Consider the following 18,533-nt stretch of genomic DNA (forward strand, 5'->3'; position numbering starts at 1 on the left):
CAGACTGATTGACAACAACAGAAGCAGCAGGAACAGGTCAGAGGACGTGGCAGGCTGGGAATCCTGCACACACTCACACCTGAGACAGAGAGGAGAGACGGGAAGCCGGGATCATGCAGGGACTGTGACGTTTCCTGGAATTCAAACTGCCACCTCCACCTCTGCTGTTACCAAATCCTCCCACGGATTTCACCTCAGGATCATCTGAATGCCATGAATGGCTGTCAGGAAGTCATCGTTTGAGTGCATGGTTAGAGACTGACTGAGCGATTGTGTGCGTGCAAAAACAAAAGAGAAACCCAACACCCCATTAGTCAGTCAGCCGGCATGACAAAAACAGGCGGAGCAGAGAAGGGCTCATGAAAGTTTTTGACTGGGTGGCTTCATTTTTCCCAACTTACTCAATTCTGCTGCATCCTTAACCACTACATCAGCTCCACCCATCAATTACTTAGAAGAGATAGAAAGATAAGGTAGGCAGTGAAAGCAAGGCCAGACTTGTTGCTGTCACAGTCCAAGATATGAGATCACAGCCAGTTTACACGGAAAAACCTACTTGGGATTACAGTTTTAAGGTGAGCCTTTTCTCTGCTGCACTGCTACACCTGATCTTAGGCTGCCCCCACCTGCAGTAAAACCCCTTATGTCTAAGTCCTAAAGCCTTCAGCTGATCCAAAATGCTGCAGCTAGAGTACTGACAGGGACTAGAAAGAGAGAGCAGATTTCTCCCATGTTGGCTTCTCTTCATTGGCTCCCTGTTAAATCCAGAAAAGAATTTAAAATTCTTCTCCTCACCTACAAGGTCTTGAATAATCAGGCCCATCTTATCTCAAAGACCTCATAGTACTGTATCACCCCAACAGAGCACTTTGCTCTCAGACTGCTGGCTTACTTGTGGTTCCTAGTATACTTAAGAGTAGAATGGGAGGCAGAGCCTTCAGCTTTCAGACCCCTCTTCTGTGGAACCAGCTCCCAGCTTGGATTCAGGAGACAGACCCCCTCTCTATTTTTAAGATTAGGCTTAAAACTTTCCTTTATGATCAAGCTTATAGTTAGGGCTGGATCAGGTGACCCTGAACCCTCCCTTAGTCACACTGCTACATGTATAGGCCTAGGCTGCTGGGGGGGTTCCCATGAGTGTTTCTCTTCATTCACCTCTGTTTATACCGCACTCTGCATTTAATCATTAATTATTATTAATCTCTACTCTCCTCTCCCCTCAGCCCGAGCCTTATTTTTCCTTCCCACTGTTGCCAAGTGCTTGCTCATAGGGGGTTATTTGATTGTTGGATTTTCCCTGTAATCATTGTAGTGTTTTTAACCTTACAATATAAAGCATCTTGATGTGACTATTTGTTGTGATTTGGTGCTATATAACTTGAACAGAAGAGAACAAAATTGAATTGAATTCCCTTTCTCCTCTTGACTCAGTCTGGGTGAATCCCTGCAGAAACATTTCCTCCTTCATGAATGTTTTTCCACAAAAGTGCAATGACAGTTTTCCCTCCAGTGCAGAGATAAACAAGCCTGCGGTAGTTTTAATTTTACCCCCTGTGCTGCACAGAGATCTGACTGATAGGAGCCAGCAGGCTCAAACTCATATCTGTAAGTGTGGGATGTTATCTATTTATGTATGTTTTTCTCAGAAAGGAAAAACAAATCAACAAGTTGTAACTTTTTAAGCTCAAGCTTACACTAGTTCAGTGGCAGCAAGGTCGACGGTGAATAACTATCAACAGATAGTTATTCACATAACCAAGAGTGTCGTGGTCCTCATCATCCCCTTCAATGCTTTGAAATCTATCACAAAAAACACTCACTCACTTATTAAAACCATTCAAAATTAATATACAATCTAATGCTAACAGGAGGAGAAGAGGAGGTGGAGTCACTTTATCAGAATCTTTTCCATATCCAGACCTTCAGGGAGGCTTCAGGTCATCCCAAATCCATCCCAAGTATCCATCCAGAGCCAATAATCACTTCTGCCATGGTCTCGACCACAAAGAGGCCTGATCTCAGCAACATGAAGTCAGTCTGGGATTACCCAAAGGAACAGGGACTGGGTCCAGAAAGGAGGCCAAAATAATAGTCTCCATCCAGGTGCAAAACTGGTACAAAACCAGTCTAAGGTCTGAACCAGCAGCAGCCTTAAACTGTTAGAAAAGAGTCCTGAAACAGTCTGAAACTCCTGGTACTCAACAGTTAGTCAAAAGACTAAAGCTGAAGCTGGGATTTCATTTCAGAATTAAATCACGTCTTTCATTTGAGTCAAAGAAGAGACTTTTCGCTGCAGCATTTCTTTGTGTGCTTGACTACGGTTCATCTCAGAGCCCACATGCTGTGGACGCTGTGTATCATGCAGCATTAAGACTTCTCAAATTCTAAATCTCTTGCTCATCACTGTTTGCTGTATGAGCGTGTCGGCCGGTCCTCCCTTTGTGTTCGCAGATGACAACATCGCGTTGTAGATGTTTTGTTTGATTTTAATGACATGCTTTTTTATACCTAATTACCCTGTGTTGATCTTATCCTGCTGACTTGTATGGCTGCTTTCTGTTTAAAATTCTATTAATCGTGCTGCTGCTGTCTCGGCCGGGACACTCTTTAAAACGAGATTTTAAACTCTTTTTAAAGAGTTTAAAATTACATGTAAATAAAGGAGGGTGTCACAGTGATGCGCAGCAGCACGTCTGTCAGCATACGCTCACTCTGCTGCACAAACCAGAAACCTTCAACAAGCAGCAACATGTTAGTCACTGTCTGTCACTTCTGCTTTATCCAGAACAGGCTTTGAATAGCTGAAAGTCACTCCCAGCTTGGAAATAAACGTTCATTCAAATGAGCTCATTAAATGAGTTATATGGAATTATAATGATTTTCCTGGTTAAGAAGAGGGAAATACCGTCTCAAAAATGGACAGAAATAATCTTGTAAATATCACATAACTCAAGTAAAGACAGGAAGTCGACTATCTGATCTGACAGGAAAACGCCGTGACTCAAAGCTAACCTTTGGCCTCTTTTACCTCCAAGTTTTTTCTTTTTGCTGCAGGTGTTTGTGTCTGTTTCCTGTATTGGTATTCTGTGATAAACAGCTGATCGATTCATCTGCTGTGCACGCAACAGAAAATGTCTCCATCAAATGTCTGGAAAACTTCAAACTTCCTCATCAAACTAGGTGTGTGTGTGTTTTTGACTTGCAAATGATTCACAGTAATAACCACCTGCAGCTTTCTGTGCTGCTCTGCTCCCTCCTCCGCCCTCCCTCTCTCTCTGTGGCCAGGCCTTCCTCATATTACTGTGCAGAAGGAAGTCAGAAAGATTTCTCACAGCAGATTCACCCAGACAGACGCACAGACGGGGACAGCGCTGCAGGTAATGCTAATCTTTGCGCTCCTATCTCCCCTTTATACTGTAGATGTATTTGTCACAGATCTGGGCTTTAAATACTGTGAATTACAGCTATATTCACCTGCTGTATATAGCTGCTGTAATATCTGAGAAATCAGTATTTCTGTGTCTGTAAACAGAGCTGATCTGATGAGGTGTACTGAAAAAAAAAAATTTAACAATGGGAGCTTCTCGTCCTGTGGTTTCACTGCTCACACTGTGTGGATGTGTGTGCAGCTTTGGCTCACAGGTGGCACCCTTAATGTGGTTCAGTGGTTCCTGACTTATTGTGTGAAATGCTGCAGGTTGCACAGAGGTGTAACTATCCAAAGAAATGTAACTGCATTCCTCTGGTATGAATCATTTATAAGAGCACGACAGAGGAGCCTGGCCCCAGCGGCGGGAACCGTGAATGGAAGTATTTTAGGTGTAAGTTTATACACAGATGATAGATACTGGCTGTGCCTGTGCGCCGGCACCACAGTGATTCAGAGGTTGGTGCTGTTCACATGTTCTCTCTGTGTCTGCGTCCACCACCATCACCGCCGTCCGTGCACATGCATATTAGATTCATCTGAGGCGAGAGCGATAAATGTGACTACTGCTCTGAGTGGTGAGTAAGGCTACGCTGACACTGGCTGTAAAGTCTGTGCGACCACACACACAGTCTTTGCGACGAGCAGAGCTGATGTGAATTTGTTACGCAAAGACAGGCTCGTACTCCTTCTCTTTGCCGGTCACCACAGTTACAAAAATCGAGCAGCTTTTACTCTCCTGACAGTCAGAAGGACTCTTTGTTAACATGAGAAACATCAGTGCGACGACCCGCTCTGCCCTGCCTTCCTTTTGACCTGTTTTCGCAGCAGCGCTGGATGGCTGCAGACAGCGGCACTGGGCCCAGTGGGTGCCACTGCTCTAAACATGGGCGGCTCTCCTTCCTGAGACGCTTCCTCTGATTTTGGTTTGGTTTTTGCAACTGACAACATTGCATATAATATTTCTTCACTCATGCACCCACTGACACTACTGACCACTCACTTCAGGATAGTTTAAGTTCTGCCTGTGTCCCTTTAATTGAAAATAATTGGCACGCGTGCCTCTCCCTGTGTTGCATGCGACGCGGTTCATGACAGTAAGAGAAAACTTTATTTGGTGTTTGATGTGAACACGACGTTAGACTAGAAAAGCTGTAAACAGACCCGAATTCATCTTACACTGTAATTTATCTATTTTACTATTTTCTTCTTTCAGTTTCAGTTTCTAATTCTTTGAAATGTAAATCTTGAATATGCAAGCTGGTGATGTAAACCACCCCCCCACACACGGTCCCAGCTTGCATCGTACGGCTGCTGGTGGTCTCCGGGGCACCTCTGCCCTGTCTGCAGCTTGGGTCCTGCCGGCTGTGGCAGACTCCTGCCTCTGTGAATATGATGCTTAGAGCCTGTGGGAAGATGTGTGTAAATCTAACTTTGCTAAAACCACCTTCTCACGACGTGTCATGACTTTGGCTCATGTGGCTGCTGAGTAAAGATTTGGTGTGTTTCTTCCCTGCTGTGAGTGTTGACATGACTGTTTGGTACCCAGTGTGTTCTCTTGATAAACTGCTGCTCTCTGTCTCTCTAACTGGGTCACACTGTGGTAACTAACTTGCTGGTGACCACGAGTTCACTGTGGTTTCAGGCTGCAGCTTTTGCAGTGCTGATGTAACACAAGCAGAGACGGTGAGAGCAGACAGCTGATTGGTCAGAAGATAAACAACACAACAGAAAAAGAAAGGACTGTTTACTCCTGTCCTTCTAATGTGGATGTAAACATATTCTGCAGAGTGAAAGGAAATGTCTGTCTGGCTTCAGCCAAATATTTGCATTAACAATCCAAAAATGTAACAACCTGAAAAAGGTTTCAGCCTCACTGATCCTTTAATCACCTGCAGTTAAACTGGGGTCTAAATGATTGCGGACAGTTCGTTGGCTTCCAACAAACCTGGACATTAATTTAATGCCATTTTATATTAAACTTAATTTTTTTTTTTCTAATTTTAGTTTGGAGGGAGGATACAGAGCGAGTTCTACATGTTTGCTAGGAACAGCACACCTTGTCACATGACCACACACGGCTGAACTAGAAACACTTGTAAGGCAAAGTTCAACGATCCCATAATCTCTGCAGAGGAATGGTTGGTGATCATTTAGCTGATTCACAACTACTCTTTCAAGAATTTCTGAGAGAAAAGGAAGGTTGGAGATTGGCCTGTAATTAGACAGCTGGGTCAGTGATGGTTTAATTACTGCCACCTTGAAGGCCTGTGGTAGATAGCCCATTAATAGAGACAGATTGATCATGGTTAAGATTGAGGCATTAATTAATGGATGGACTTCTTTGAGCTGTTTGGTAGGAACGGGATCTAATAGACACGTTGATGGCGGAAGCAATATGGAGGAAGTAATTACTGAAGTTAACGCAGAAAGCTCAATCGGAGAGAAGGCCTGTAAATAAATATCAAAAGCTGAGGGTGAGTTCAGTTATTATCTGAGCCCTGGAGTGGCTGTGAGCCTGGTGATGGTCCTCACCTCATCCTGTGAGTTGTGAATGCAGTGATGTTTCTTTCAAAACCCGCTGACAGCTGCAAATTACGAGCACGTAGATGTTGCTTTGTTTTTACTGGTATTATTCTGCTGTAGTCTTCTGTGTGGCACACACTGTGCCCAATGAACACTGTGCATAATAAAAAATTTGCACACTTGTTGATCTGAGGTCAGATAATCTCACATGTATTAAGTAGGTTAAGACAGCAGGTTCCTTCCTGTTTCTCTGACCTGTGAGAATCTGCTGTCACAGGGGCGTTTGAAGCGTTCACATCTATTATTGAATTGTAATTTCTGGCATCCGATGAATGTGAAAAGAACAAACAGCTTCTGTCTGATCTGATTCCTCCAGATTAGACTACTATTATTTTTTTAAGGCACATTCTGGGCAGAACAAAGGTTTATGAGACAAGAAGCTGAGCCGTTCTTCAAAGGTTTCTCTGCTGATGTGCTGATATGGTTGGAAAGACTCACTCACGCAAGCACTAATTTGTGCGCATTGATCCTGTAAGCAGCCCAGGACGAGTGCTGCTCTTTGTAAGTCCTGCAAGAATAAGATCCCAAACAACCAGTGTTACTCCACATCGATCCGCTCTCCATTTTGCTGAATAAATCCTTTCAAAAGGTTCTGACTTTAACAATGAATTGTGTGAGTTGTTAGTAGGCTGACTGTACAGCTGTGGCAGGTCATGTAAAAATGAATGTCTTTAATGCAAATAAAACAGCTCACCTGTTTGAGGTGTGGAAAGTTACAGACTCATCAAACCTGTCTCACTCTTAGGAAAATCTATAGTATTGTAAGTATGTAAAGAAGATGCAGCCGTTGGGTGTAAACGTGAACAACTGGCATGATCCTGCTGCTGTCTGAGGCAACAAACACAACTTCAGCTGAGAGGTGATAACGGAGTAACACCTCAATGACGGTATTGGAAATGAAACTGACTGTATTACTAAATATATGATTCCTGCTGCTCCACATGCTTCAGTGGGTGACAGGTGTGGGCTGCATGTAGGCCAGTTTAGCAGGCAGGCTGCTAAAAATGGTAAAATAGAATATGAGCACGATGTGGTTTGGTAACGTCAGGTCTGCAACATCAACAGATCTCATAGAAGAAAGTACAAGTTCTATGGACAATAAAAACATTTAGGGAATATTTCTTAGGTTTAAGAAAAGCATGTGACACAATTAACCATCAAATATTATTAAATAAACTGGAAAGGTTTGGGATGAGGGGGCAGTTCTGAAATGGGTGAGAAGGTATTTAACTCACAAGCAGCAGTTTGTGAAGAGTATAGATCTGAATTTTGGACACTGTGTGCGGTGTACCACAGGGTTCAGTGGTAGGACCAAAACAATCTATTATGCATGCCAGTGACATTTATAAATTTTGTTTTATTTGCTGATGACAGAAACATCTTTGACTCTGGTGAGAATTTGCAGCAACGTTTGATCCTGATCAACTCAGAAATAAATAAAAGACAAAATTCATAGTATTCAGTAATGTACGATTAAAAAAAAAAAAATCAGATGCAAATAGAGGATTTCAACATAAAACGTGTGTCTAAAATTAAATTCCTGGGTGTGAAAAACCTGCTGGGAATCTCACGTTAATCGTGTTCACAACAAACAGTCTGACAGCATTTCAGTTTTGTGCAAAACAAACAATTCAAAAATCAGCTGTGGAAACATTTATAATACTTCATTACAACTACTGTGTTTACTGAAAAAAAAAGAAGCCTGAATTATTCACAATGTGAGATTTTATTTAAGCATCAATACATTTTTTTTACAGTCAAAATTTTTACAATTCTTTGATTGATTTAGAGCCAAAAACAGCACTAACAATGGTAACATAAGGTTTCTGAAATTTGTCACGGACAGTGGGATGTAAACTGGAACAGTTTAAGTGTGGAACTCGTAAATACACTGCATAAAAACATTTTTTAATCAGAGTTTATCATCAAGTCAGTTAAACATTTGAGATATTGATGTGGTATCAGGGGGTTATTAATCGGTTTCAGCTGCTTTGCTGTTAATTAAATTAACAACAGGTGCACTAGAGGGGCAACAATGAGACAGATGGTTTTACAGGTGGAGGTCACTGACATTTTTCCCTCCTCATCTTTTCACTAGTTTTGCATTTGGTTAGGGTCAATGTCACTGCTGGTAGTATGAGGTCATACCTCATACCCTACAGAGGCTGCACAACTGGTCCAACTCCAGGATGGCACATCAGTATGTGCCACTGGCAGAAGGTTTGCTGATCCATCAGGTATCAGAAAATCTTGGACCCCTTGTCAGACCCTACGCTGGTACAGTGGGTCCTTCTGGTAAACAACAATGACCGGCCTCATGCGGCAAGTGTATCCAGGCAGTTCCTGACTGGCCCCTCACACTCACCTGAACTAAATCCAGTGAAACACCTCTGGGACGTTATGTTTTGGCAGACCCGTCGCTATGGGCGGGCCCTGGGGGGCCGTGCCCGCCCACTGATACGCTTGGGCCTGCCCTGGCCCGCCCACCCAAGCCAGATCACTAATCAAGCTAATAATAGTGGTGCCCCCCCTGTTGGATTTCATAAGCCCCCCCTTAAGAGTGAGATCTGGCGACGGGACTGTGTTTTGGTCCATCAAGTTGGACCTCAGACTGTCCAGGAGCTCTGTGATGACCTGGTCTAGACCTGGGAGGAGATCCTCCAGGACACCATCCACCATCTCATTAGGAGCTCCAACGTTGTCAGGCATGCATACAAGCATGTGGGGGGCCTAAAAGCTACTGAGGACCATTCTGAGTTTCTACAATGAAATGTCAGCAAAATGTTCCAGCCCGCTGCGTCGTGTTTTCACTTTTTCAGGGTGTCTTTGAATTCGGCCTCTGTAGGGTGATCATTTTCATTTCTATCAAACGATGAGGCATCCATCCTTTCCTAACACATTACTCAGTCCATATCAATACAGATATGCAGCAGGATTTTCCCACTGAGATCTGATGTGTTCCTTTTTTTGAGCAGTGCAGTTGGACATATATACTGTCTGAATATCATATCAAAGAACACTAATTTGTAAATTAAATAGCATTAAAGTGGGGAAGGGTCAAATAAGTGTAAATTTCTCCTTTTCGAGCTCTGTGGTATACAGAGATATTCATGGTGGTTCAAATTTTTTTTTACTTTGTTTTCTGTTTACACTTTTCTTTTTGTTACTTTATTTATATTTACATGTTTGAAATTAAATAAATGAATACATCAATCAGAGTCTTGGAGAAACAGATGAGACCTGCCCTGAAACAAACATCGTCATGCTGTGCCATCATATTATAATTAAATAAAAGCTTTAAATAATTTGTTGTTTTATCAGCTTTTTTTTTTTAGACAGAGTTCTTCCATTAAAGAGTGGTGCGTGTACCTTCAGTAAATAAGCGGTTTCGCTCGGTGCTGCTTGCAGGCCCGCGTTGCTCAGCCTCTTTAACCAACAGACCTTTTTTTGAGTGAGGGCTTCCTCTTATTTGGCATCATATTTGTTTAGGTGGCGTGAGAGCAGCTGGTTGAAGAACGAGGCATGACTTGGCACCCCTGTGATGTATCACTTCCTTTTTAGCCTTCACCAGTTCCCATGGTGACTGGTTGTGTTTAAACCACTGTCTAAAACTGGGTTTGTGTTTCATCAGAAGACCCATAAACATGGGGAACACCGGAGGAGCTGAAGAAACCGTGACCATCACCCAGTCCGCCGTGAGCAACGGCAGTAATTCGACTATCTGTGAACAGGGCAACACTTCAACCCACATTTTCTTCGTGGTGGTCTACAGTCTGGTGTTTGTAGTGAGTCTCTGTTTCCCTCTCTAAAGAAACACCTTCTTGATGTGGTCGCAAAGCTGCTAAATGTTGACTGAATGACGCAAATCTACTTCCTGTCCCTTCCTTGTCTGCAGGTGGGTTTGCTCCTCAATGGTTTCACCCTCAACGTTTATTTCTTCAGGGCTCAGCGTAATGCGTCCAGTGTGACCATCTTCCTGAAGAACCTGGCAGCTGCCGACTTCCTCATCAGCCTCTGTCTCCCCATGCGAATCATGAAGTATGCTAACGTTAAATCTGTCATCATCCGCCAGGTCTACTGCAACTTTGGTGCCTCCGCCTTCTATCTTAACATGTACGCCAGCATCATGTTCATGGGCTACATCGCAGCTAACAGGTACGAACAGACATGTGATCACTGAGAGGATTCCAGTGACCCAATATATCTAAGAACTACATAAAACTCAAGAAGCTAAGCTAAGGCAAAAACACAAAAGGCAGTAAAAACAGGCATCAGATGAAGATTTAGAGAGGACTTTAAACATACAGGGAACTGATTACGAGAGCTGGGAGCAGCGTGCAGGTGGCAACAATCACCTGTACACTGTACAAGACACAACAGAAAAATAAACATCATTAAGAGAAAGACAGTTAACACTGACGAAGGAATAAGACATAGTCCAAACTGAAAGATGCAACACAAGGAACCAGAGAAGGAAGTAAAACACAAGGAGAGATAATAAACTCAGAAGAGAAAAACTAAAGAATAAAATGCAGGGAGGTGACAACAAAAATCAGTCTGTAAACACGTTTATTTCTGCTGTGAAGTTAAACACGGGGCTGACTCACTGCAGTTCCTCTGCTGGCCTGCAGAGGAACTGCAGTGTTTGGTACTTGAGTGTGGGATGCAGCCAAAGAAATTTCAGCAGCGTCTGTTTGTCTTTCACATCTTTGCTGACGTTTGTATTTTTAGTAAGATTTTAATAAAAAACAAGAACAACAAAACAAACATTTTCCATCAGCACTCATTATTCAGCATGCTGCATTTTCTGCCCGGTGAGTGTGTGGGTGTGTGCGTCACTGATCAGTTGACATTATCATCCCTCACAGCTGATAAATGGGATGTGGCTTCTTATCTTGTGGTGTGCATGATTGCCATCACTCTGTATCAACTTTGAAAGGAAATCAAATGTGGTTAGATTTGTGTGTTTTATTCAGGTCATGGCACAGAACTGCATTCAGCAGAGGCGGCACTGCAAAGAAGACCGGCTTGCAAAAATATTCATACCCCTTGAACTTTTCCATATTTTGTCACATTACAACCACAAACATAAATATATTTCACTGCAATTTAATGTGAAAGACCAACACAAAGTGGTATACAACTGTGAAGTGGAATGAAAATTATACATGATTCAAAACATTTTTACAAATAAAAAACATGAAAAGTGTTGTGTGGAAAATTATTGAGCCCCGTTTTCTCTGAGTTCAACCAGTTGCATTCAGAAGTTGCCTCATGACTGGTAATGACTAAAAAGAGTCCACCTGTGCGTAATCTAATCTCAGTACAAATACAGCTGCTCCGTGACGGCCTCAGAAGCTGGTTAAGAGAATATTGGGGAGTAAACAGCATCATGAAGTCCAAAGAACACAGCAGACAGGTCAGGAATAACGTTGTGGAGAAGTTTAAAGCAGACTTAGGCTATAAAAAGATTTCCCAAGCTTTGAACATCTCACGGAGCACTGTTCAATCCATTATCCGGAAATGGAAAGAGTACGGCACAACTGTAAACCTACCAAGACAAGGCCGTCCACCTAAACTTACAGGCCGAACAAGGAGAGCACTGATCAGAGATGCAGCCAAGAGGCCCATGGTGACTCTGGATGAAATGCAGAGATCCACAGCACAGGTGGGGGAATCTGTCCACAGGACAACTATTAGTCGTGCACTGCACAAATGTGGTCTTTATGGAAGAGTGGCAAGAAGAAAGCCATTGTTAAAAGAAAACCATAAAAAGTCCCATTTGCAGTTTGCCAGAAGCTGTTGGAGACACAGCAAACATGTGGAACAAGGTGCTTTGGTCAGATGAGACCAAAATTGAACTTTTTGGCCAAAATGCAAAACGCTGTGTGTGGCGGAGAATTAACACTGCACATCACTCTGAACACACCATCCCCACTGTCAAATATGGTGGTGGCAGCATCATGCTCTGGGGCTGCTTCTCTTCAGCAGGGACAGGGAAGTTGGTCAGAGTTGATGGGAAGATGGATGGAGCCAAATACAGGACAATCTTGGAGGAAAACCTGTTGGAGTCTGCAAAAGACTTGAGACTGGGGCGGAGGTTCACCTTCCAGCAGGACAACGACCCTAAACATAAAGCCAGGGCTACAATGGAACGGTTTCAAACCAAACATATTCATGTGTTAGAACGGCCCAGTCAGAGTCCAGACCTAAACCCAATCGAGAGTTTGTGGCAAGATCTGAAAACTGCTGTTCACAAACGCTCTCCATCTAATCTGACTGAGCTTGAGCTGTTTTGCAAAGAAGAATGGGCAAAAATTTCAGTCACTAGATGTGCAAAGCTGGTGGAGACATACCCTAAAAGACTTGCAGCTGTAACTGCAGCAAAAGGTGGTTCCACAAAGTATTGACTCAGGGGGGCTCAATACTTTTGCACACTGCACTTTTCAGTTTTAAAAAATGTTTTGAATCATGTATAATTTTCTTTCCACTTCACAATTGTATACCACTTTGTGTTGGTCTTTCACATTAAATTCCAATGAAATATATTTATGTTTGTGGTTGTAATGTGACAAAATATGGAAAAGTTCAAGGGGTATGAATACTTTTGCAAGCCACTGTATATGCTTGTAACCACATGTTCTGGAGAAAAGCAAAAGAAAAAAAAAAAAAAAAAAAAAATATACATATATATATATATATATATATATATATATATATATATATATATATATATATATATATATATATATATATATATATAATTTATTTATTTAAACAGTATATGATGTGTGGGGCCACCATGGTGGTTAGCACCGGCCTTCATTCAGTTCTGCATGTTCTCTCCGTATCTGCATGGGTTCTCTGTGGGTACTCTGGCTTCCTCCCACAGTCCAAAGACATCCACACTGGTGATTCTAAATTGCCCACAGGTGTGAGTGTGAATGCAAATCTGTCTCTCTGTGTCAGCCCTGTCCAGGCTGTACCTGCCCCCCACCCCTTACGGCTGTGATAGGCTCCAGCCTACCCACCACCCCACCTCTGGGAGATAATGTCCGAATCTTTTTTACAGAATTTTCATCTGTCCGAAACCCCAAACGGAAAATCTTGAAATAGAAAAAACATGATGCTAAAATGTATTTGCATATTTAGCATGTGGCTCAAGCAAAATGCAACCCTTACCCAGACAGGCAGCCGCTGACTAAGTGTTACATGTTTAACAAGCTCACATGAATTTTGGCTTTACAGTTTGTGAGTTATAAGATTTTGATTTGGCAAATATCAGTTATACATAAAGATGTAGATATGAGCCAGATCCTCACAGCTGAGGAAAATGGTAATAAGAGCTCAGGCTGTCTTGTACTTCGTGTTCAAGTGTGCGTGTGCGTGCTGTCTCTGCTGCTGTGACCGTCTCAGTCATACGTGTTTAAAAAGGAAAAGATGTGGTTTTGCTTCTGCTAGCTTAAGTTCAGCTTTTTGATGGTATTTCTGCCTCAGTGGTCAGAGCCGAAGCAGCAGAATAAAATCAACAGCTGCAATCGCTGCAGCGCTGCACGTCTGCAGATATTCCAAACACACAGATCAGAAATGAAATGCCAACGCCCACGCATTTGCAGTCACTTCAAATTTCTGTACAACTGACTTTACTTCTACCACTGTAGTGCAGAGAAGTACACAACCAGCCGACGAACAGCTCTGACATATTATAAATGTGTTTAATTAGTCGGTGTTCTTGCTAATGTGACAATAAAGAGTTAACCTGAAGCACACACACACTTGCAACAGTTTGGTACCTAAGCAGTATGAAGTTTACTGGCCGCAGTTGGTCTTGTTGCTACTAAGTGAGTAAATGAAAGCTTTGCAGCAACATTTTTGACCTGAAACCGACCGATGGACAAAACTTCCCAAAACCTGATGTGTGCACATTTTACAGAGAGGTCTCACGTGAGGGAGAGCTGCACTGATCTCAGCATCAGTCATTTCCTGTGAAATCGTAATAAAGGGTTGAATGAGATCATCTTTGGTGTTGCAGAGTTTTCAGGAGGTCAGAGAGCTGTTTGATTCACATGCTGATGCCTCTCTCCTCCCTGCAGGTATCTGAAGATCGTCCATACCTTAGAAACTCACATTCTGCAGACAGTACGAGGTGCTCACATAATATCCACTGTGACCTGGGTCGTCCTCCTGGCTGTGACGTCCTCCTACATCCTGGTCTCTCTTCTAACGCAGCAAAAACAAAACATAACAAAACTGAGCTGTGATGAGCTGCACAGTGAGCAGCTCAGCATGCTTTACAAAGTCATCCACATCTTCTCAGCCACCATCTTCCTGGCCGTCCTCGTTTGCCTGGTTTTCTTCTACTACAAAACCTCCCGCAGGCTTTCACTGGCACAGCAGAAGCATCCGGCGTCTGTTGGCTCCAAGAAGCTCGCCAGATCACGCAGAAACATGCTGGTGCTGGTCAGCGTCTTCTGCATTTGCTTTGTCCCCTACCACCTGGTTCGCCTTCCTTATGCCTACATATCAAAGAGAATGAATTGTTCATGGCACCAGGTGTTCTTCTACCTGAAGGAGTTGGCGGTCTTTGTGTCAGTTCTCAACGTTTGCCTGGACCCTCTCATCTACTTCATCTTCTGCAAAGCCTTCCGGGCGAGGCTGAGCCTCAGGAGGATGTTTAGCAATACAGAGGTCTCAAACGGTGCAGCGAATCGAGAAAGGAGGAGCAGCAACGAGCAGACGAGCTCCATCAGAAGGAAGATTTCCCTCACCACAGTGACAAAGAACAGTGTGCTGTAGCTTTCAGCTCACACACCATCACCTGTCACTTGTTTATTTAAGTACAAACTTTAAAAACTTCAAATATGTGCCAAGACTGACTGCTGGTAAAGAGCGTTTCAGTTCCCTGGTTTCTACCATGTTGGGTTTCAGGCTTTTCAAAGACTTGTGGTTAAATGTTTCTGTTACATTTTGGTGTTCCTGTTAGGACTCTGTTCAAGTTATTAAAGGTCAGCGGGCCGCAATATCAGATATTAAAGTCATACCAGTAAACTGAAATATATGTTTACCAGATGCTGTATTTGATCATAAATAAGTGACTGTATATAAACATGGACAACCTGATGGCCTGAAGTCAAAGCATCTCAACGACCCCTGAGTGACTGGCTGGAGTATATATCACGAAGCCTGCTGCCTACAAACATATTATTAAAAGGTAAATGCAAACTTGTGACATAATTTTCTTAAAGAGCGTTTCTCACTGTTTTGATACGATCTTCTCTTCTCTCAACCCTGATGTACCTCCAAATACTCTTCTGATAAGTTTGATTTTATTTAGCAGTTCGATGCAATAACAGGAGGTAGCTGATGTCACAAACCAGAAACAGTGAGTAGGAACACAGATCAGCTGTGTCAAACTGGTTTTAGTTTATAGGCCACATACAGTCCCATTTGGTCTCAAGTATACTGGACCAGTAAAATGACTGCACTATATATGTATATATATGCTTATATGTAAAAAAAACAAAAACAAACAAAAAGCTCAATTTTCAGTTCCTGTAAGTGTAAATATGCACATTCTGATATATTCACCTGATATTTGTATGTAAATTAAGTAATAAATATATTAAAGTGAATTACAGTTTCATTCCTAATTACTTGTACAAAGCATTAAACAGTGAAAGTCCCCAAAAAAGTCAGTTTTGGGCAGGCGCCACTTTTCATACAAGCAACAGATAAGGCCGCAATGCACGATCTGCTCAGCACACAATGCACACAGTCAGAGGAAAATGACCCACTTCATCGAGAGGCTTTTCCTCCGAACATGTTTGGAAAACCTTGGCCTGTTTATCGGAAGGAAAAAATTTTTTAAATTTTGACTTGCAAATGAACAAATACAGCACTTCAGCACCGCTGTCGGCTTTTTCCTCCCACACTCTGCCTCCCTGTGTCATCAGGCCTTTCTAAACCCTGGCAGGTCACGGCACTTTGTTCACCCACTACACCAATGCAAATCTGTCATATTTCTGGGCTGCAAAAATAACTCCTATATGCATACATACATACATACATAAGAAATAAAATAAATGGAAAATCATTATTTCTGTCTGCTAAAAGATCTGAATTAAAAGTCTGGTTACATGCTCACAAATGGCAACTCTATGAATAGAGACAAATCACACAAGGACACACAAATGCTGATCATCATCTTTGTTTGCTGTTTTTTAACCTTGGTCAGACCTCTCAAAAGGCTTACTTGAGGTCCCAGGTTTTTCTACCTGAAGAAGATGACCGTCATTTTCTCGGTTCTCAGCATCTGCTCATCTGTTACATCTACTGCGAGGTCTTCAGAGCCCAGCAGAGCTTCACCAACACTCGGAAACTGTTTGAATTACGGTGTTAAAAAAAATCACCATATGTGCAGAGACGTGTCTGTAAATAATTAATTTGCATTTTATTGCATGAAATAAGTATTTGATCACCTACCAACCAGCAAGAATTCTGACTCTCACAGACCTGTTAGTTTTTCTTTAAGAAGCCCTCCTATTCTGCACTAATTACCTGTATTAATTGCACCTGTTTGAACTCGTTACCTGTATAAAAGACACCTCTCCACACACTCAGTCAATCACACTCCAACCTCTCCATCATGCCCAAGACCAAAGAGCTGTCTAAGGACACCAGGGACAAAATTGTAGACCTGCACAAGGCTGGGATGGGCTACAGGACAATAGGCAAGCAGCTTGGTGAGAAGGCAACAACTGTTGGTACAATAATAGAAAATGGAAGAAACACAAGATGACTGTCAATCTTTCTCGGTCTGGGGCTCCATGCAAGATCCCACCTCGTGGGGTAAGGATGATTCTGACAAAGGTCAGGAATCAGCCCAGAGCTACACGGGGAGACCTGGTCAATGACCTGAAGAGAGCTGGGACCACAGTCTCAAAGATGATCGTTAGTAACACACTATGCCATCATGGATTACAATCCTGCAGGGCACGCAAGGTCCCCCTGCTCACACTAGCAAATGTCCAGGCCTGTTTGAAGTTCACCAATGACCTTCTGGATGATCATGAGGAGATATGGGAGAAGGTCATGTGGTCATATGAGACCAAAATAGAACTTTTTGGTATTGACTCCACTCACTGTGTTTGGAGGAAGAAGAAGGATGAGTACAACCCCAAGAACACCGTCCCAACTGTGAAGCATGGGGGTGGAAACATCATATTTTGGGGGTGCTTTTCTGCAAAGGGGACAGGACGACTGCACCATATTGAAGGGAGGATGGATGGGGTCATGTATCGTGAGATTTTGGCCAACAACCTCCTTCACTCAGTGAGAGTATTGAAGATGGGTCGTGGCTGGGTCTTCCAGCATGATAATGACCCGAAACACACAGCCAGGGCAACTAAGGAGTGGCTCAGTGTGAAGCCTTTCAAGGTCCTGGAGTGGCCGAGCCAGTCTCCAGACCTGAACCCAAGAGAAAATCTTTGCAGTGAGCTGAAACTCGAAAACTGAAAGATCTGGAGAAGATCTGTAAGGAGGAGTGGGACAAAATCCTGCTGCAGTGTGTGCAAACTTTGTCAAGAACTACAGGAAACATCTGACCTCTGTAACTGCAAACAAAGGTTTTTGTACAAAATATTAAGTTCTGTTTTTCTATTGTATCAAATACTTATTTCATGCAATAAAATGCAAATTCATTACTTAAAAATTATACAATGTGATTTCTGGATTTTTTTTTTTTTTTTTAGAGTCTCTCTCACAGTTGAAGTGTACCTACAATAAATCTTTGTAGGTGGGAAAACCTGTAAAATCAGCAGTGTATCAAATACTTATTTCCCCACTGTGTCTCTTGTTAGTATTAAAGTCAAGTCAAGTTTATTTATATAGCACATTTAAAACAATGACGTTGACCAAAGTGCTGTACAAGATCTATAACCCCGAGGACTATACTCAAATAAAAAAAGATAAATAAATAAAAATAAATAAATAAAAACATTAAAAGACAATCAATAACATAAAATAACTAAAAACATTTAAAAAGATGAAAAGGACAGGAAATCATAGATTGTGACACATTTTTGACTCTATTGAAATAACAGACAGGGCCGAGCTGTGGCTTTTACTGAGGTTAGAAATGATGCCTGAAGCCAAACTCTGAGAACAAAACACAAAAGGGATCCCGCTCACTCGTCGACTGCCAAGTAAAATATTTTGTTTTACAAAGCTGCACAGTTTGATTATGATTGCATGACATAGTTTGGTTATGACTGCATGACACAGGCAACCTCATCTTTGCATGCGTTGCATACAAAGACGAGGTTGTCTGAGCAGTACTCTTGTACTGAACACTGTGTTAATGTGTCACCACCTTTAATGACGCCATGTGAGAACGCTGATAGTTCCTGGTTGTTATTACTGCTGTTACCATCTTCGTAGTGGTATTAAAGAGTAGAATTTGTAGGTGTGATGATCTGAGGGGAGCTTTGTGGGACTTTTCTCACTAAAGGGAAGTGACAGC

The 18,533-nt window shown here is 42.4% G+C and overlaps 1 protein-coding gene across 1 annotated transcript; it reads left to right on the top strand.

Moving 5' to 3' along the window:
- The first annotated feature begins 3,337 nt into the window (after positions 1–3,337).
- On the top strand, positions 3,338–15,596 carry LOC115790732 (P2Y purinoceptor 14-like). The gene is made up of 4 exons (XM_030744657.1): positions 3,338–3,377; positions 9,645–9,798; positions 9,909–10,168; positions 14,107–15,596. Exons 2-4 carry the CDS (start codon positions 9,658–9,660, stop codon positions 14,807–14,809), a joined length of 1,104 nt encoding a protein of 367 aa, XP_030600517.1. The 5' UTR covers positions 3,338–3,377; positions 9,645–9,657; the 3' UTR covers positions 14,810–15,596.
- Positions 15,597–18,533: the final 2,937 nt, after the last annotated feature.

Source organism: Archocentrus centrarchus, chromosome 13, assembly GCF_007364275.1.
Source record: "Archocentrus centrarchus isolate MPI-CPG fArcCen1 chromosome 13, fArcCen1, whole genome shotgun sequence".
In the NCBI taxonomy this organism is placed as follows: Eukaryota; Metazoa; Chordata; class Actinopteri; order Cichliformes; family Cichlidae; genus Archocentrus; species Archocentrus centrarchus.

Bases quoted from the DNA above. Each gene is read 5' to 3' on its own strand.
- LOC115790732 (XM_030744657.1), top strand. From the start codon at position 9,658: ATGGGGAACACCGGAGGAGCTGAAGAAACCGTGACCATCACCCAGTCC. The intron at 9,799-9,908 runs GTGAGTCTCTGT...CCTTGTCTGCAG, and splicing joins TCTACAGTCTGGTGTTTGTA to GTGGGTTTGCTCCTCAATGG. The intron at 10,169-14,106 runs GTACGAACAGAC...TCCTCCCTGCAG, and splicing joins GGCTACATCGCAGCTAACAG to GTATCTGAAGATCGTCCATA.